Source organism: Pseudophryne corroboree, chromosome 6, assembly GCF_028390025.1.
Source record: "Pseudophryne corroboree isolate aPseCor3 chromosome 6, aPseCor3.hap2, whole genome shotgun sequence".
In the NCBI taxonomy this organism is placed as follows: domain Eukaryota; kingdom Metazoa; phylum Chordata; class Amphibia; order Anura; family Myobatrachidae; genus Pseudophryne; species Pseudophryne corroboree.
In genome coordinates, this window is record NC_086449.1 from 163,739,325 (window position 1) to 163,760,574 (window position 21,250).

Here is a 21,250-nt window from a genome sequence, read left to right on the forward strand (position 1 = left end):
ACGGAGAAGGCGCAGGAACTCATGACACTGGTCAGAGACCTCTTAAAACTAAAACAGGTGTCTGTGCATCACTGCATGCAAGTCCTGGGAAAGATGGTGGCATCGTACAAGGCCATTCCCTTCGGCAGGTTCCATGCGAGGACCTTTCAATGGGATCTGTTGGACAAGTGGTCCGGATCACATCTACAGATGCATCGGATGATCACCCTATCCCCCAGGGCCAGGGTGTCTCTTCTGTGGTGGCTGCAGAGTGCTCACTTTCTCGAGTGCCGCAGATTTGGCATTCAGGACTGGGTCCTGGTGACCACGGATGCAAGCCTCCGAGGGTGGGGGGCAGTCACACAGGGAAGAAATTTCCAAGGTCTGTGGTCAAGTCAGGAGACTTGCCTTCACATCAATATCCTGGAACTAAGGGCCATATACAACGCCCTAAGTCAAGCGGAGACCCTGCTTCGCGACCATTCTGTGCTGATTCAGTCAGACAACATCACCGCAGTGGCTCATGTAAACCGCCAAGGCGGCACAAGGAGCAGGGTGGCGATGGCGGAAGCCACCAGAATTCTTCGCTGGGCGGAGAATCACGTAAGAGCACTGTCAGCAGTGTTCATTCCGGGAGTGGACAACTGGGAAGCAGACTTCCTCAGCAGGCACGACCTCCACCCGGGAGAGTGGGGACTTCATCAAGAAGTCTTCGCGCAGATTGCAAGTCGGTGGGAACTGCCACAGGTGGACATGATGGCATCCCGCCTCAACAAAAAGCTACAGAGCTATTGCACCAGGTCAAGAGACCCTCAGGCGATAGCTGTAGACGCACTAGTGACACCGTGGGTGTTCCAGTCGGTTTATGTATTTCCTCCTCTTCCTCTCATACCCAAGGTGCTGAGAATCATAAGAAAAAGAGGAGTGAGAACAATACTCATTGTTCCGGAAAAGAAATGCTCACAGAGGACCCGTGGCCTCTGCCTCTAAGACAGGACCTGTTGCAACAGGGACCCTGTCTGTTCCAAGACTTACCGCGGCTGCGTTTGACGGCATGGCAGTTGGACGCCGGATCCTAGCAGAAAAAGGCATTCCGGATGAGGTTATTCCTACGCTGATAAAGGCTAGGAAAGACGTGACGGCTAAACATTATCACCGTATATGGCGAAAATGTGTTGCTTGGTGTGAAGCCAGGAATGCCCCTACGGAGGAATTCCAGCTGGGCCGTTTCCTTCACTTCCTACAGTCGGGAGTGACTTTGGGCCTAAAATTGGGTTCCATTAAGGTCCAGATTTCGGCCCTATCCATTTTCTTTCAAAAAGAACTGGCTTCTCTTCCTGAAGTCCAGACGTTTGTAAAAGGAGTGCTGCATATTCAGCCTCCTTTTGTGCCTCCAGTGGCACCTTGGGATCTTAACGTGGTGTTTGAGTTTCCTGAAGTCACACTGGTTTGAGCCTCTCAAAACCGTGGAGTTAAAATTTCTCACCTGGAAGGTGGTCATGCTGTTAGCCTTGGCTTCAGCTAGGCGGGTGTCAGAATTAGCGGCTTTGTCACATAAAAGCCCCTATCTGGTTTTCCATATGGACAGGGCAGAATTGCGGACCCGTCCACAATTTCTGCCAAAAGTGGTGTCATCTTTTCATATGAACCAACCTATTGTGGTGCCTGTGGCTACTCGTGACTTGGAGGATTCCGAGTTACTAGATGTGGTCAGGGCTTTGAAGGTTTATGTGGCCAGAACGGCTAGAGTCAGGAAGACGGAGTCGTTGTTTATCCTGTATGCACCCAACAAGCTGGGTGCTCCTGCTTCAAAGCAGACTATTGCTCGCTGGATCTGTAACACGATTCAGCAGGCTCATTCTACGGCTGGATTGCCGTTTCCAAAATCGTTAAAAGCCCACTCCACAAGGAAGGTGGGCTCTTCTTGGGCGGCTGCCCGAGGGGTCTCTGCATTACAGCTTTGCCGAGCGGCTACTTGGTCAAGTTCAAACACTTTTGCAAAGTTCTACAAGTTTGATACCCTGGCTGAGGAGGACCTTGTGTTTGCTCATTCGGTGCTGCAGAGTCATCCGCACTCTCCCGCCCGTTTGGGAGCTTTGGTATTATCCCCATGGTCCTTACGGAGTCCCCAGCATCCACTAGGACGTTAGAGAAAATAAGATTTTACTTACCGGTAAATCTATTTCTCGTAGTGGATGCTGGGCGCCCGTCCCTAGTGCGGACTTCTTCTGCAATACTTGTATATAGTTATTGCTTACATAAGGGTTATGTTTGGTTGCATCAGGGTTGATCTGATGCTCCGTTGTTGTTCATACTGTTAACTCGGTAAGTTTATCACAAGTTATACGGTGTGATTGGTGTGACTGCAGTTTCCGACAGGTATTGAATAGACCCCTAATTCTTTACCACTGGTAACTTATATAGCTTACAGTGCTCTGAGTGAGGTACAGTAAGTTATTAAATGTGTGTATATTTATATAAACAAGAAAACCCATTACCCTAAATCCAAGCGCAGCACCCTGCAAACCATACCTTTTTCCTGCCAAATAGTACACACAAAAATATAGGGGGAGATGTACTAAACAGTGGAGAAGTGAGGCAGTGGTGAATTTGCCTGTGGCAACAAAGCAGCATTGATGTTACATTTATAATTTGCATACTATAAAAGTATACAGAGCAGCTGATTGGTTGCCATGGGCAACTTTTCCACTGGCTCACGTCACCACTTTTATCACTGCTTAGTACATCTCCCTTATAATGTAGTGTGAACCTGAATGTCTCTGCTTGTGTGGGTAGTTGCTGATCCTGACAATTGCAGCCCAAAAATGACTGTATTGTATGTGCGTGAGACTTTGTAGCCTGTAACATTTCGCTCACAAGTACACAACAGAACTTACTTGCAGCACGTACTCTGTTTTTCTAGTGTTGAACATGCAGTATTTCCTGTGTGTGCAAATGCTGCTGGATCACCAAAAGATGGCAAGATACAGAGCTGCAGCAACAAGGAAGTAATGACACAAGGCGGAACAAACAAAATGGCCGCTGTGTTCTATCTGGAGCAGGGGCGGCAGTGATGCCCAGCTGCAATAACTGTATCAGCATTTACATCTTCCATTTACGTGTGTGCAAGGCAGTGTAACAATGGGCCTAATTCAGATCTGATCGCAACAGCAAATTTGTTAGCTAATGGGCAAAACCATGTGCACTGCAGGGGGGGAGGGGCAGATATAACGTGCTGAGAGAGTTGGATGTGGGTTGGTTATTTTGTTTCTGTGCAGGGTTAATACTGGCTGCTTTATTTTTAAACTGCAATTTAGATTTCAGATTGAACACACCCCACCCAAATCTATCTCTCTATGCACATGTTATATCTGCCCCCCCCCCCCCTGCAGTGAAAATGGTTTTGCCCATTAGCTAACAAATTTGCTGTTGCGATCAGATAGGAATTAGGCCCTATGGCCCTCATTCCGAGTTGATCGCTAGCTGCTGTTTGCTGCGCAGCGATCATTTAAAAAAAACTGCGTAGGCATCACAATGCGCACGTGCGTCATACGGGTACACAGAGCATCGTTGCTGTGCAATGGTTCTAGTGAAGAATCCATTCACTCAGCCGATCGCAAGGAGATTGAGAGGAAGAGGGCGTTTATGGTTGTCAACTGTTTTTTTTTTTTTGTTTTTGTTTTTTTTTTTTTTTTTTTCTGGGTGTGTTTGGGAAAACGTAGGCGTTTGCAGGGCGGGTGTCTGACGTAAATTCCAGAACCTTCATCGCTGGATTCATCGCACAGGATAAGTAACTGCAGGGCTAGTCTTGTTTTGCACAAAATGTTTTTGTACCGCTCGGCTGCACAGGCATTCGCACACTTGCAAAGCGAAAATACACTCCCCCCTTGGGCGGCGACTATGTGTTTGCACGGCTGTTAAAAGTAGCTAGCAAGCGAACAATTCTGAATGAGGGCTAATGTTCAGTGTGGAACAGTGTGCCAGGAGAAAAAAAATAAAACACTCAAGGGGAGATGTGTTAAATCTTTCAGGGCCCCATACACTAGTACGATATGTCTAGAGCAGGCCTGGCCAACCTGTGGCTCTCCAGCTGCTGTGACACTACACATCCCAGCATCCTCTGCCACAGTTTTAGCATTCACTAAAAGCAGAACTAGGGCAGGGCATGCTGGAATGTGTAGTTTCACAACAGCTGGAGAGCCACAGGTTGGCCAGACCTAGTCTAGAGGCTGAAGTCGGAGCGATTTCCCTTGAACTCTCCCGGGAGCTTCCCAGGAGTGTTTACATACGATTCCAAACGATTTGGTACAATGTGACTTTTTGGAGCATGCTATGCATCACATAGGATATGTCAGGCGCCTACATATCGCATGGGATGTATAGCATGCAATCACAGGTACCATCAGATACATCTGATGGGCTGGATTAGGATGCTTCAAACTACCTACCATAGATCACAAGCGATATATCGCGAGCACAAAAACCACCGTTCGATTCCATACAATTCCACTTCATCACGACAAATAACGAGTGCAGCACCAACAACCTGGAGGAGTCGACCCGACGCTCACGGAGCCGCGCATCTGATTGGATCAGATTGGATACACAGCAAAAATGCACGATTTCACCCGATATATAGTCCTGAGTGACCAAATTCAGCTGAAATTGAGCAAAATTGTTCTAGTGTATAGGGCCCTTTAAGAGCTAAAGTGGAGACGTTGCTGATAACAACCACTGGCTGCTTTCTGTCTTATGTACTTGCTAGATAAATGACAGAAATTGGTTGGCTGCTATGGGTAACTTCTCCACTTCATCTCTCTTCAAGGCTTGATACATATTCCCTAGAATGTTGCTAATGAATTGATAAGATGTAAATTTGTGAATATTGCTCCAAGACACAAAGTGACTTTCTACAAGTAAACTTAAGTTCTACTATAGTTCTGTAAGGTTTTTTTTTATTAAAGTGGCCACCTCTTCAGTTCTGGCCAAACTGCAGTTGCACTGTTGCTAATCATTTATCTCCCTTTTTAATCATGTCTGCAGGTCGGAACTAAGGGCACTATCAAACCTTGCTCCAACTTCAATGCAGCCGACGATGTACAAAAGCTGCGGAAAGCCATGAAAGGGGCAGGTGAGTATGTGGCTGATTGCTAAAGGAGACTTCCTCCCATAACTATGAATTTAATACAGGTTTTCTATTTGACACACAGACACATTTCCCACCACTGCCAGTAAATATCACTAACATATGGAAATTGATGCCTCCTTGTATAGATGAGGGTTATGTGTGTATTTAATGTGACTTTAAAGGCTATGGAGACTCTATAAAGTTGCATCCATGTAAGGTATACAGATGTGTCCTCCGTTTTGCACCATATGGCGCAAGACTCCTGGTGCGGTTCTCGTACTTTGGGCCTTATTCAGCTTCAGTTGCAAATTAGCCAGTTATCGGATGACTGCGCATGCACTGCGACCGCATTGTGCGTGAAGGCCAAAATGCATTCGCAGGCCCAGCATAGTGCGACTGCTAGGATGCGAACGTTTGTGGGAGGTTACATGGCGGTTGTGTGGAGTGGTTGGAAAAACGCAGGCGTGTCATGGCAGTTTTTGTGTCGTGCATCTGACATCAGCTGCGATTGATGTGATTAAAAACAATGCACAGCTGCGTTTATCCTGCGTATGCATGGGTTAACTAGAATTGTCCATGGCACTCTGTTTCTGACTTGCGAATGCATAGTGTTTTGGTGCAGCTAAGTAGAACAGTACATGGTGCTTTAAATGGGGCTATTTGGAGCAATTTGACACATCTATAAAGACTACACTCGTGTCGAAAGCACGTTATCCCTGGTGGAGACCTGGCTGGCTTATGTTATGTGATCTCCTTTACATTTCCCAGTGGTTCCAGCAGTGACACAACTCCTAGCTGCAGTAAGTCAGGCTGTTCTCTGCAGTACTAGAGCAATGTAGCCTCTAGGCAGCAGTGTTCCTGGCGGCTGTGGGTATGCTTGGCACTTACACAGGCTAGTTTAGTATATTATATTGGGTTGCATAAGTAGAATGTATCTGTTTCCAGGATACTGTGTAAACATCCCAATCCCAGTTTACAACAATAAATTTGGCGCTCAGACTGCAGTCTTCATACTGATAATGAGCTAATTCATACATCCCAACATGACCCTCTCCAGGAGGCACAGAATGCTCTGCTCCTGGACTTCGCTCTTAATTTATGATTGCCATCACCTGTGCTGAAACACCTTTCTTATCCATTAACCTGTTCAAAACAGGTGCTTGCAATCAGAAATTAAAAGAAAAGTTCAGTAGCAGAGCAGTTTGTCCCTCCTGTTGGGATAGATGGAGACAAAGATATATGTGTATATGTGAGATATATACACTGCTCAAAAAAATAAAGGGAACACTAAAATAACACATCCTAGATCTGAATGAATGAAATATTTTTATTAAATACTTTGTTCTTTACATAGTTGAATGTGCTGACAACAAAATCACACAAACATTATCAATGGAAATCAACTTTATTAACCCATGGAGGTCTGGATTTGGAGTCACTCAAAATTAAAGTGGAAAAACACACTACAGGCTGATCCAATTTTAATGTAATGTCCTTAAAACAAGTCAAAATGAGGCTCAGTAGTGTGTGTGGCCTCCACGTGCCTGTATGACCTCCCTACAACGCCTGGGCATGCTCCTGATGAGGTAGCGGATGGTCTCCTGAGGGATCTAATCCCAGACCTGGACTAAAGCATCCGCCAACTCCTGGACAGTCTGTGGTGCAACATGGCGTTGGTGGATGGAGCGAGACATGATGTCCCTGATGTGCTCAATTGGATTCAGGCCTGGGGAACGGGCGGGCCAGTCCATAGCATCAATGCCTTCGTCTTGCAGGAACTGCTGACACACTCCAGCCACATGAGGTCTAGCATTGTCTTGCATTAGGAGGAACCCAGGGCCAACCGCACCAGCATATGGTCTCACAAGGGGTCTGAGGATCTCTTCTCGGTACCTAATGGCAGTCGGGCTACCGCTGGCGAGCACATGGAGGGCTGTGCGGCCCCCCAAAGAAATGCCACCCCGCACCATTACTGACCCACTGCCAAACCGGTCATGCTGGAGGATGTTGCAGGCAGCAGAACGTTCTCCTTGGCGTCTCCAGACTCTGTCACGTCTGTCACATATGCTCAGTGGTTGTAGACTCCGTCTCGTGCTACCACTAGAGTGAAAGCACCGCCAGCTTTCAAAGTGACCAAAACATCAGCCAGAAAGCATAGGAGCGGAGAAGTGGTCTGTGGTCACCACCTGCAAAACAATTCCGTTATTGGGGGTGTCTTGCTAATTGCCTATAATTTCCACCTGTAGTCTTTTCCATTTGCACAACAGCATGTGAAATTGATTGTCAATCAGTGCTGCTTTATAAGTGGACAGTTTGATTTCACAGAAGTGTGATTGACTTGGAGTTACATTGTGTTGTTTAAGTGTTCCCTTTATTTTTTTGAGCAATGTATGTATGTATGTGTATATATATGTATGTGTGTGTATGTGTGTGTATATATATATATATATATATATATAATATATATATATATATAATATATTAAAATGTTTTACCATACTAACCCTTTAAAAATGGGACAATCACTGTCTTTTTTTTTTTTTCTCTCTTACGTCCTAGAGGATGCTGGGGACTCCGTAAGGACCATGGGGTATAGACGGGCCCTGCAGGAGATAGGGCACCTAAAAGAACTTTGACTATGGGTGTGCACTGGCTCCTCCCTCTATGCCCCTCCTCCAGACCTCAGTTAGATTCTGTGCCCAGAGGAGAAAGGGTACAAAGCAGTGAGCGCTCAAGGGTTTGCTGTTTTAAAGAATTTTGTTAGGTTTTTTATTTTCAGGGAGTCCTGTTGGCAACAGGCTCCCTGCATCGTGGGACTGAGGAGAGAGAAGCAGAGCTGGCTTGTAAGGTTGGGCACTGCTTCTAGGCTACTGGACACCATTAGCTCCAGAGGGAGTCGGAACACAGGCCTCACCTGGGGTTCGTCCCGGAGCCGCACCGCCGTCCTCCTCACAGATGCCGAAGATAGAAGCCGGGTGAGTATATTGAGGAAAAGACTTCAGGCGGCAGAAAACATCAGATCTTCATGAGGTAAGCGTGCAGCGGTAAGCTGCGCGCCATTGCTCCCAGTCACACACACACACAAGAGGCACTGTAGGGTGCGGGGGGGGGGGGCGCCCTGGGCAGCAATAAACCTCAATTTGGGCATAAATATGTTGGATTAGGCTGTGGGACAGTAAATCCACGGACCCCCGCCATTTTCTTACGATATCATGAGGGGACCGAAGCCTGCCATCGGGTGGGCGGGGCTTGATCCTCGGCACTAACCACCGCCATTTTCTCCACAGAGGCTGCATGAGAAAACGCTGGCTCCCTGTTCTCTTCCCTGCTGAGCTTTACAGGCTGGAAAAAAGAGGAGGGGGGCACATTGGCGACGCAGTGAGTGGAGATTAACATTATAAATATATAAAAGCGCTATCTGGTCATATATTCCAGTGTTTGGGCGCTGGGTGTGTGCTGGCATTCTCTCTCTCTGTCTCCCCTAAGGGCCTGGTTGGGGTTTTGTCCCCTTATAGGTAACTCCCTGTGTGTGTGGGGTGTCGGTACGTGTGTGTCGACATGTCTGAGGCGGAAGGCTTCTCCAAGGAAGAGGTGGAGCAAATGAGTGGTGTGTCCCCGTCGCTGGTGCCGACTCAGGATTGGATGAGCATGTGGCATAGGTTAAATGCAAGTGTGACATCTTTACATGAGAGGCTTGATAAGGCTGAATTAAGGGGAATATCAGGGGGTCAATCCTCGGATTGGACCGATTCACAGGGCCCGTCGGGGTCTCAAAAACGTCCCTTAACACAAGACACTACTACCGACACGGACTCTGATTCCAGTGTCGACTATGACGAAGTAAAATTGCACCCTAGGGTGACTAAAACCATTCAGTGTATGATTGTGGCAATTAGGGATGTCTTGCATATTGAGGATGAACCCTCTGTCCCCGACACAAGGGTACACATGTTTAAGGAAAAGAAACAGATTATTAATTTTCCCACATCTCCTGAAGTAAATGAATTCTTTATAAAAGCTTGGGAGACTCCGGGGAAGAGGTTGCAGATCCCCAAAAGAATTTATATGGCATACCCCTTCCCTAAACAGGACAGGGAGATTTGGGAATCACCTCCCACTGTGGACAAGGCCCTGACGCGCTTGTCCAAGAAGGTGGCGCTACCGTCTCCTGACACAGCTGCCCTTAAGGACCCTGCAGATCGCAGGCAAGAAACTACCTTAAAATGTATTTATTCTCATACGGGTGCTGTACTACGACCAACGATTGCGTCGGCATGGGTGCGTAGCGCAGTTGCAGCTTGGGCAGATGAGCTGACAGATCATTTTGATAATATCGATAAGGATACTATATTCTTAACTATAGCCCATATAAAAGACGCAGTCTTATTTATGAGGGATGCTCAAAGAGACATTGGATTGCTGGCTTCTAGGGCCAATGCCATGTCGATCTCAGCGAGACGATCCTTATGGACTCGCCAATGGACGGGTGATGCGGATTCCAAAAAGCATATGGAAGTACTACCCTATAAGGGTGATGTATTGTTTGGGGATGGGCTGACTGACCTGGTTTCCACAGCTACAGCAGGTAAATCAAATTTTTTACCATATATTCCCCAACAGCAAAAGAAAATGCCACCCTATCAGATGCAGTCCTTTCGGTCGCACAAGTCCAGAAGAGGTCGGGGATCCTCCTTCCTTGCCAGAGGTAAGGGCAGAGGCAAAAGAGCGCCTGCTTCGGCAGGCGCCCAGGAACAAAAGTCCTCCCCGGCTACTCCAAAACCCACAGCATGACGCCGGGACTCCCCTGAGGGAGTCCGCACCGGTGGGCGCACGTCTTCGACTTTTCAGCCAGGTCTGGGTCAGCTCAGACCTGAATCCCTGGGTGTTAGAAATAGTTTCCCAGGGTTACAAACTGGAATTTGAAGAGGTGCCCCCGCGCCGTTTTTCAAGTCTGCCCTACCAGTTTCCACGTCGGAACGGGATGTAGTGTTAGCTGCAATTCAAACGCTGTGTATACAGCAAGTGATAATCAGGGTTCCCATGAACCAGCAGGGAAGAGCTTACTTCTCAACCCTCTTTGTGGTCCCGAAACCGGACGGTTCGGTCAGACCTATCTTGAATCTGAAATCCCTAAACCTGTACATCAAAAGATTAAAATTCAAAATGGAATCGCTCAGAGCGATAATAGCCAATATGGAGGAGGGGGAGTTTATGGTGTCTCTGGACATAAAGGATGCGTACCTTCATGTCCCCATATATCCCCCCCCATCAAGAATTCCTGAGATTCGCTGTACAGGCTTGTCATTACCAATTTCAGACGTTGCCGTTTGGACTTTCCACGGCCCCAAGGATTTTCACTAAGATAATGGCGGAAATGATGGTGGTCCTGCGCAAGCATGGAGTCACCATTATCCCATACTTGGACGATCTCCTGATAAAAGCGAGATCAAGGGAGAAATTGCTGAGCAGTGTGGCGCTCTCTCTGAGAGTGCTCCAGCAACACGGTTGGATTCTAAATCTACCAAAGTCACAGTTGATTCCGACAACTTGATTACCGTTCCTAGGTATGATACTGGATACGGAACAAATGAAGGTCTTCCTTCCAATGGAGAAAGCCCAGGACATCCAGAACATGGTCAGAGACCTGCTGAAACCGAAAAGGGTGTCTGTTCGCCAGTGCACTCGAGTTCTGGGAAAGATGGTGACGGCCATTCCATTCGGAAGGTTCCATGCAAGGACTTCTCAATGGGACCTTCTGGACAAGTGGTCCGGGTCCCATCTAGTCTTACATCGAAAAATAACTCTGTCCCCAGGGGCCAGGGTGTCTCTCCTGTGGTGGTTGCAAAGTGCTCACCTACTGGAGGGTCGCAGATTCGGAATTCAGGATTGGATCCTTGTTACCACGGACGCGAGCCTCCGAGGATGGAGAGCAGTCGCACAAGGAAGAAATTTTCAGGGACTTTGGTCAGACCAGGAGTCCTGTCTACACATCAATGTGTTGGAACTCAGGGCCATATACAACGGCCTTCGACAAGCGGAGAGTCTTCTTCGAAACCTACCGGTTCTGATTCAGTCAGACAACGTCACAGCAGTGGCTCATGTGAACCGCCAAGGCGGGACAAGAAGCAGAGTCGCGATGGCGGAAGCCACCAGGATTCTTCGCTGGGCGGAAAATCACGTGAGCGCTCTGTCGGCTGTCTTCATTCCGGGAGTGGACAACTGGGAAGCAGACTTCCTCAGCAGACACGATCTCCATCCAGGAGAGTGGGGACTTCATCAAGAAGTCTTTGCAGACATAATACGTCTTTGGGGAACTCCTCAAATAGACATGATGGCGTCACGCCTCAACAAAAAACTTCGGAGGTATTGTGCCAGGTCTCGGGACCCTCAGGCAGTAGCAGTAGACGCTCTGATAACACCGTGGGTGTTCAAGCTGGTCTACGTGTTTCCTCCTCCTTCCTCTCATCACAAAAGTGTTGAGGATCATAAGACAAAGAAGAGTACAGACGATACTCGTTGTCCCAGACTGGCCTCGAAGGGCCTGGTACTCAGATCTACAAGAGATGCTCACAGGAGATCACTGGCCTCTTCCGCTGAGGGAAGACCTGTTGCAACAGGGGCCCTGTGTATTTCAAGACTTACCGCGGTTACGTTTGACGGCATGGCGGTTGAACGCCGAATCCTAGCAAAAAAGGGGATTCCGGAAGAGGTCATCCCCACTTTAATAAAGGCTAGGAAGGAGGTGACGGTTAAGCATTATCACCGTATCTGGCGAAAGTATGTGTCTTGGTGTGAGACCAAGAATGCACCTACGGAAGATTTTCATCTGGGTCGTTTTCTCCACTTCCTACAGACAGGAGTGGATATGCGCCTGAAATTAGGCTCTGTTAAGGTACAGATTTCGGCCCTCTCGATTTTCTTTCAGAAGGAATTGGCTTCTCTTCCAGAAGTCCAGACGTTTGTAAAGGGAGTGCTGCACATCCAGCCCCCTTTTGTGCCTCCAGTGGCACCATGGGACCTCCAACGTGCGTTGCAGTTCCTAAAATCACACTGGTTTGAACCGCTTAACAAGGTTGAGTTGAAATTTCTTACTTGGAAGGTGGTCATGTTGTTGGCCTTGGCATCGGCAAGGAGAGTATCGGAATTGGCGGCTTTGTCACACAACAGCCCCTACTTGATTTTTCATGTGGATCGAGCTGAATTGAGGACACGTCCGCAATTTTTGCCTAAGGTGGTTTCTTCATTCCATGTGAATCAACCTATTGTGGTGCCTGTGGCTACAAGTGACCTGGAGGATTCCAGATCCCTGGACATAGTCAGGGCCTTTAAAGATTTATGTAGCCAGGAGGGCTAGAATTAGGAAAACAGAGGCTGTTTGTCCTGTATGCGGCCAATAAGATTGGCGCACCTGCTTCGAAGCAGACTATTGCTCGCTGGATCTGAAATACGATTCAGCAGGCTCACTCTACGGCTGGATTGCCGGTGCCAAATTCGGTTAAGGCCCATTCCACTAGGAAGGTGGGCTCTTCTTGGGCGGCTGCCCGAGGCGTCTCGGCATTACAACTTTGCCAAGCGGCGACTTGGTTGGGGTCAAACACTTTTGCTAAATTCTACAAGTTTGATACCCTGGCTGATGAGGACCTAGCGTTTGCTCAGTCGGTGCTGCAGAGTTATGCGCACTCTCCCGCCCGATTGGATGCTTTGGTATAAACCCCATGGTCCTTACGGAGTCCCCAGCATCCTCTAGGACGTAAGAGAAAATAAGATTTTAAACCTACCGGTAAATCTATTTCTCCTAGTCCGTAGAGGATGCTGGGCGCCCGTCCCAGTGCGGAAACTCTGCAAGACTTGTATATAGTTGTTGCTTACATAAGGGTTATGTTACAGTTGGAATCGGTCTTGGACCGTTGCTGTTTTTTGTTCATACGGTTAACTGGTTATGTATGATCCAGGTTACATGGTATGATTGGTGTGGGCTGGTATGAATCTTGCCCTTGGATTTCTAAATCCTGCCTTGTAGTGTCCATCTCCTCTGGGCACAGTTCTCTAACTGAGGTCTGGAGGAGGGGCATAGAGGGACGAGCCAGTGCACACCCATAGTCAAAGTTCTTTTAGGTGCCCTATCTCCTGCGGGGCCCATCTATACCCCATGGTCCTTACGGAGTCCCCAGAATCCTCTACGGACTAGGAGAAATGGATTTACCGGTAGGTTTAAAATCTTATTTTTCACAGCACCCTTAGGCCAAAAGTTTCTCATTGAGAAATTTACGAAGAAGCATTAAATGAAGTAAATTGTGTGTTTGTATGTCATCCTTAGGTTCGTATTTTATGATTGGCAGCCACCAGCACTGGTTTGCCTATTACATTGACCATAAATAATTTGAATTGGTCCTGGACCACCAATCCAAGGCACCCCCCTAGGTGGTTTGAGAACCACTGCTATATAATATATGATATATATTATAAAATATATCTTGCATCAATATTCTGCATGTGGACAGCAATAAGTGTAGGTCATTAGCTCTCTTTGCAGATTTGTGACTTGCCCCCTCTCCTCTCTTGTATTCAGGCACAGATGAAGATGCCATTATTGATGTGATTGCAAACAGAACCCTGGCACAGCGCCAGCAAATCAATATCGCTTATAAGTCCACTGTAGGGAAGGTAAGTCTATCATAGATGGACATTCAATGGTACAGCGCAAATACAGCATTGTTAATCTTAAATGTGTGGCATAAGCAGTGGGCCATATATAAGAGGTTATCCATAATACTCCTTATTATACAATGTCATTATCTTGGTCACATGACAATCTCAAATTGAACTTAATTTAAGAATCTGTGTAGGTTAAACTCTGGGCAGAGGATTGTGGGAATTGTAGTTGGATAATGTTATAGGGCCTAGGTTAGCCATAGTGACTAGTCGCACATGCATATACACCATTTTCCAGCTGTAAGTTTAATACGTTCCAGAGCACACATTTAACATTTTGTGTTGCTGTTTCAGATATTGTGATACCTTTGTAGGTCATGAACACCTTTTGATTGAAATAGTGATTAATGTTAACTGAAGTTGTAAATACCACTTAATTCTGACATATAATTGACATGGGACCAACTGCATCAAAGTTTTCCCTTCTGGCCAGTCCCTACGCTGACTCTCACAAAATCATGAGATTTGCTTTGCATCCTTTGCCTCCAGGTATCGTGCTTTTGTCATCGATTGAGGTCGGCTAGTTCATAGGCTTAAAGAGACAGAACCTCCGCAAACGCACTAATTTATAGGTATCTGGGGAATTAACTGACAAGAATTAACTTCCAAATAGGTAACTGTTGTGTAAGACTGGCCTTACACCTAAAGATTTATTGTCCAATCTGGCTGATTGGGACGACAATCTGGTAATGTAGATGTATGGGAGAAAAGGACAATTGACCATTTGCTCCAAAATGCCATAAATTTGACAAAAACGGTCATTCAGAAAAATGGGTTAAATTTTATTTGATTTAACGAATTTGTCTGAACGATCATTTTTGCCAATTTTCTGGCACTTTGGAGCAAATGGTCAATTGTCCTTTGCTCCCATACATCTACATTACCAGATTTTTGTCCCAACCAGCTAGATTGGTCAATAAATCTTAAAGGGCCCCATACACTACAACGATATGTCTGAGGCTGAAGTCGGATGTAATTTCCCTTGTACTCCCCCGGGACCTTCCCGGGAGTGATTCCATACGATTTGTTACTTTTGTGCTATTTTTGCATAAGATATGTCGTATGCGATTGATGAAGCCGCTATACATCGCATGCAATATATCGTATGGCGTACAATTGTACTATGAGATATATCTGATGGGCTAGATAGGGGGCTGGGAGTGTCCTGAGAATGCCAGTCAAACTTCCCTGTGATATATCGCATGCGATATATCCCATGCACAAAAAACACACTTTTTTTTTGATCCGATTCCATCCAGTTCCGATATATATCATTAGTGCAGCACCAACGACCTAGGGGATCCTATCCGACAGCCACGGGGATGCGCATCAGATTGGATACGATCTAAAACACATACGATTGCACACAATTTCATACAATATATCAGACTGATATATCGGAATTGTATGAAATTTGTGTAAAATCATCCTAGTGTATGGGGCCCTTTAAGTCCTACTTGCCTGCTCTCCCAGATTAGCTGGGAGGCTCCCAAAAATCAGGTGGTGGTCTTGGCCCTTCGGAATGGTAGGCAAGCCATACCTCCCAACATAACCCTCTCCAGGAGGGACAGAATGCTCTGCTCCTGGACTTCCCTCTTAATGTATGATTGCCATCATCTGTGCTGAAACACCTTTCTTATCCATTCACCTGTTCAACACAGGTGCCAGTAATCATACATTAAGAGAAAAATCCAGAAGTAGAACATTATGTCCCTCCTGGAGAGGGTCATATTGGGCGGTATGGCCAATCCATCAATCTGCGACCCAAACATTACAGATGGTTTTCAGTGATTTGCAGATCATTTTCAGCAAATACGATCTGCTAATCTTGAAAGGCTCATCCATTTACTAGAAACTGTCTGCAGATCTGCTGATTGTTACCATACACTAGCAATCTGCAGCCCCAAGTGATCTGTGAAATCCAACATGTATCCGAACAACATTGTTTAAAAAGTGCTGTGTGTACGGACAATAACGACGGCGATGCGCGCACCCGTGGGAAGTTCTTTGCCTCCACAGATCTCTTCAGCACACAAAGATCTTAGGAGGTGGTGAATGATGCTATGCCCCTCCTCCCGTGGACACATCGCACCGTGTGTGGGCACCCTTAGTGTCCCTTGACTGAGTTTGGAAATGCCTGGGTTAAGAGGTTTATTTAAGCCCAAAGGCAGTTTTGCCCCAATTTAATTGTATCTGTCATTCTTCATGGCAAATGAAGTGAAACTTTTGCTGGAACAGTGCATTAAATGTGTTAGTGACGCGTCTGCACTGAAGTGATAGCGATTTCTATCCCTTTTACTGCTATTTTCTCAGCCTATCTGCGTGTAGAAAGCTTTCACAGTACAGCAGGAAATCGAGCCTGATGGGAAGGCATAAGCACATCTCTCACCAATAATGTACTCCCCATATACTTGGATAGTTAAATCTGTCTCCACCTATCAAGTCTAAGCTGGTAAATTGTCCCAGACTATGGGGGATATTTAATCAACAGAATTATCTCCTAAAAGCTGAAAAATGTGATGTATATGTTATCTGGAGATGGAATTAAGTTTGTTTAAAAAAAAAAATGAATCGCTCTTCTCCAGTGACTGTTGCAGCACAGTCCAAAATTCATATAGGGGAGCCACCGCAACTGCCACACCAAACCTAACCAGCTGGGACTCAGTGGCAGTGTGTGTGTGGCTCCCCTGGAGAAAAGATGTATTTATCAATATTTCTCTATCGTCCTAGTGGATGCTGGGGTTCCTGAAAGGACCATGGGGAATAGCGGCTCCGCAGGAGACAGGGCACAAAAAGTAAAGCTTTAGGATCAGGTGGTGTGCACTGGCTCCTCCCCCTATGACCCTCCTCCAAGCCTCAGTTAGATTTTTGTGCCCGGCCGAGAAGGGTGCAATCTAGGTGGCTCTCCTAAAGAGCTGCTTAGAAAAGTTTAGCTTAGGTTTTTTATTTTACAGTGAGTCCTGCTGGCAACAGGATCACTGCAACGAGGGACTTAGGGGAGAAGAAGTGAACTCACCTGCGTGCAGGATGGATTGGCTTCTTGGCTACTGGACATTAGCTCCAGAGGGACGATCACAGGTACAGCCTGGATGGTCACCGGAGCCTCGCCGCCGGCCCCCTTGCAGATGCTGAAACGAGAAGAGGTCCAGAATCGGCGGCAGAAGACTCCTCAGTCTTCTTAAGGTAGCGCACAGCACTGCAGCTGTGCGCCATTTTCCTCTCAGCACACTTCACACGGCAGTCACTGAGGGTGCAGGGCGCTGGGAGGGGGGCGCCCTGGGAGGCAAATGAAAACCTTTTTTGGCTAAAAATACCTCACATATAGCCTCCGGGGGCTATATGGAGATATTTAACCCCTGCCAGAATCCGTTAAGAGCGGGAGACGAGGCCGCCGAAAAAGGGGCGGGGCCTATCTCCTCAGCACACAGCGCCATTTTCCCTCACAGAAAGGCTGGAGGGAAGGCTCCCAGGCTCTCCCCTGCACTGCACTACAGAAACAGGGTTAAAACAGAGAGGGGGGGCACTAATTTGGCGTTAGAAATATATAAAAAAGATGCTATAAGGGAAAACACTTATATAAGGTTGTCCCTATATAATTATAGCGTTTTTGGTGTGTGCTGGCAAACTCTCCCTCTGTCTCTCCAAAGGGCTAGTAGGTCCTGTCCTCTATCAGAGCATTCCCTGTGTGTGTGCTGTGTGTCGGTACGTGTGTGTCGACATGTATGAGGACGATGTTGGTGAGGAGGCGGAGCAATTGCCTGTAATGGTGATGTCACTCTCTAGGGAGTCGACACCGGAATGGATGGCTTATTTAGGGAATTACGTGATAATGTCAACACGCTGCAAGGTCGGTTGACGACATGAGACGGCCGACAAACAATTAGTACCGGTCCAGACGTCTCAAAAACACCGTCAGGGGTTTTAAAACGCCCGTTTACTTTAGTCGGTCGACACAGACAGGGACACTGAATCCAGTGTCGACGGTGAATAAACAAACGTATTCCTTATTAGGGCCACACGTTAAGGGCAATGCAGGAGGTGTTACATATTTCTGATACTACAAGTACCACAAAAGAGGGTATTATGTGGGATGTGAAAAAACTACCGTAGTTTTTCCTGAATCAGATAAATTAAATGAAGTGTGTGATGATGCGTGGGTTCCCCCCGATAGAAAATATGGGCGGTATACCCTTTCCCGCCAGAAGTTAGGGCGCGTTGGGAAACACCCCTTAGGGTGGATAAGGCGCTCACACGCTTATCAGAACAAGTGGCGGTACCGTCTATAGATAGGGCCGTCCTCAAGGAGCCAGCTGACAGGAGGCTGGAAAAATATCATAAAAAGTATATACACACATACTGGTGTTATACTGCGACCAGCGATCGCCTCAGCCTGGATGTGCAGAGCTGGGGTGGCTTGGTCGGATTCCCTGACTAAAAATATTGATACCCTTGACAGGGACAGTATTTTATTGACTATAGAGCATTTAAAGGATGTATTTCTATATATGCGAGATGCACAGAGGGATATTTGCACTCTGGCATCAAGAGTAAGTGCGATGTCCATATCTGCCAGAAGATGTTTATGGACACGACAGTGGTCAGGTGATGCAGATTCCAAACGGCACAAAGGTGTATTGCCGTATAAAGGAAGAGGAGTTATTTGGGGTCGGTCCATCGGACCTGGTGGCCACGGCAACTGCTGGAAAATTCACCGTTTTTACCCTAAGTCACATCTCTGCAGAAAAAGACACCGTCTTTTCAGCTTCAGTCCTTTCGTCCCTATAAGAGTCATATCTGCCCAGGGATAGAGGAAAGGGAAGAAGACTGCAGCAGGCAGCCCATTCCCAGGAACAGAAGCGTTCCACCGCTTCTGACAAGCTCTCAGCATGACGCTGAGACCGTACAGGACCCCTGGATCCTACAAGTAGTATCCCAGGGGTACAGTTTGGAATGTCGAGACGTTTCCCCTGCGCAGGCTCCTGAAGTCTGCTTTACCAAGGTCTCCCTCCGACAAGGAGGCAGTATGGGAAAAAATTCACAAGCTGTATTCCCAGCAGGTGATAATTAAATTACCCCTCCTACAACAAGAAAAGGGGGTATTATTCCACACTATATTGTGGTACTGAAGCCAGAAGGCTAGGTGAGACCTATTCTAAATCTAAAAAAATTTGAACACTTACAAAGGTTCAAATCAAGATGGAGTCACTCAGAGCAGTGATAACGAACCGGGAAGAAGGGGACTATCTGGTGTCCCGAGACATCAGGGATGCTTAACTCCATGTCCCAAATTTGCCCTTATCACTAAGGGTACCTCAGGTTCGTGGTACAGAACTGTCCCTATCAGTTTCAGACGCTGCCGTTTGGATTGTCTACGGCACCCCGGGTCTTTACCAAGGTAATGGCCGAAATGATGGTTCTTCTTCGAAGAAAAGGCGTCTTAATTATCCCTTACTTGGACGATCTCCTGATAAGGGCAAAGTCCAGGGAACAGTTGGAGGTCGGAGTAGCACTATCTCGGATACTGTTACAACAGCAGGGGTGGATTCTAAATATTCCAAAATCGCAGCTGATCCCGACAACAAGTCTCCTGTGCTTAGGGATGATTCTGGACACAGTCCAGAAAAAGGTGTTTCTCCCGGAAGAGAAAGCCAGGGAGTTATCCGAGCTAGTCAGGAACCTCCTAAAATCAGTGCATCATTGCACAAGGGCCATGGTAAAAAAATGGTGACTTCCTTCGAAGCAATTCCAGTCGGCAGATTTCATGCAAGAACTTTTCAGTGGGATCTGCTGGACAAATGGTCCGGATCGCATCTTCAGATGCATCAGCGGATAACCCTATATCCAAGGACAAGGGTGTCTCTCCTGTGGTGGTTACAGAGTGCTCATCTTCTAGAGGGCCGCAGATTCGGCATTCAGTTTTGGATGTTGGTGACCACGGAGGCCAGCCCGAGAGGCTGGGGAGCAGTCACACAAGGAAAAAATTTCCAGGGAGTGTGATCAAGTCTGGAGATTTTTCTCCACATAAATATAGCTAAGGGTAAATTTATAATGCTCTAAGCTTAGCAAGACCTCTGCTTCAAGGTCAGCCGGTATTGATCCAGTGGGATAAAACATCACGGCAGTCGCCCACGTAAATAGACAGGGCGGCACAAGAAGCAGGAGGGCAGTGGCAAAAACTGCAAGGACTTTTCGCTGGGCGGAAAATCATGTGATAGCACTGTCAGCAGTGTTTCATTCCGGGAATGGAAACTGGGAAGCAGACTTCCTCAGTAGGCACGACCTCCACCCGGCAGAGTGGGAACTTCATGGGGAAGTTTTCCACATAATTGTAAACCGTTGGGAATTACCAAAGGTGGACATGATGGCGTCCCGTCTGAACAAAAAACGGGACAGGTATTGCGCCAGGTTAAGAGACCCTCAGGCAATAGCTGTGGACGTTCTGGTAACACCGTGGGTGTACCAGTCGGTGTATGTGTTCCATCCTCTGCTTTTCATACCTAAGGTACTGAGAATTATAAGACGTAGAGGAGTAAGAACTATACTCATGGCTCCGGATTGGCCAAGAAGGACTTGGTACCCGGAACTTCAAGAGATGCTCACAGAGGACTTATGGCCTCTGCCGCTAAGAAGGGACTTGTTTCAGCAAGTACCATGTCTGTTCCAAGACTTACCGCAGCTGCGTTTGACGGCATGGCGGTGGAACGCCGGATCCTAAGGGAAAAGGCATTCAGGAAGAGGTCATACCTACCCTGGTCAAAGCCAAAAAGGAGGTGACCGCACAACATTATCACCACATGTGGCGAAAATATGTTGCGTGGTGTGAGGCCAGGAAGGCCCCACGAAGAAATTTCAACTCGGTCGATTCCTGCATTTCTTGCAAACAGTAGTGTCTATGGGCCTCAAATTGGGGTCCATTAAGGTTCAAATTTCGGCCCTGTCGATTTTTCTTCCAGAAAGAATTGGCTTCAGTTCCTGAAGTCCAGAAGTTTGTCAAGGGAGTATTGCATATACAACCCCCTTTTGTGCCTCCAGTGGCACTGTGGGATCTCAACGTAGTTCTGGGATTCCTCAAAACACATTGGTTTAAAACCAGTCAAATCTGTGGATTTGAAGCATCTCACATGAAAAGTGAACATGCTCTTGGACCTGGCCTGGACCAGGCGAGTGTCAAATTGGTGGTTTTTTTTCTCAAAAAAGCCCATATCTGTTTGTCCATTCGGACAGGGCAGAGCTGCGGACTCGTCCCCAGTTCTCTCCCTAAGGTGGTGTCAGTGTTTCACCTGAACCAGCTTATTGTGGTGTCTTGCGCCTACTAGGGACTTGGAGGACTCCAAGTTGCTAGATGTGGTCAGGGCCCTGAAAATATAGGTTCCAGGACGGCTGGAGTCAGGAAAACTGACTTGCTGTTATCCTGTATGCACCCAACAAACT

General features: G+C 47.1%; 1 protein-coding gene across 1 annotated transcript in view; it reads left to right on the top strand.

Moving 5' to 3' along the window:
* Positions 1 to 21,250, top strand: part of ANXA4 (annexin A4) — a 77,450-nt gene that overhangs the window by 26,810 nt on the left and 29,390 nt on the right. The window contains exons 3-4 of the mRNA XM_063932078.1: positions 5,023 to 5,110; positions 13,677 to 13,771. Coding sequence (XP_063788148.1) covers positions 5,023 to 5,110; positions 13,677 to 13,771 — 183 coding nt within the window. The remainder of the gene's footprint in view (positions 1 to 5,022; positions 5,111 to 13,676; positions 13,772 to 21,250) is intronic.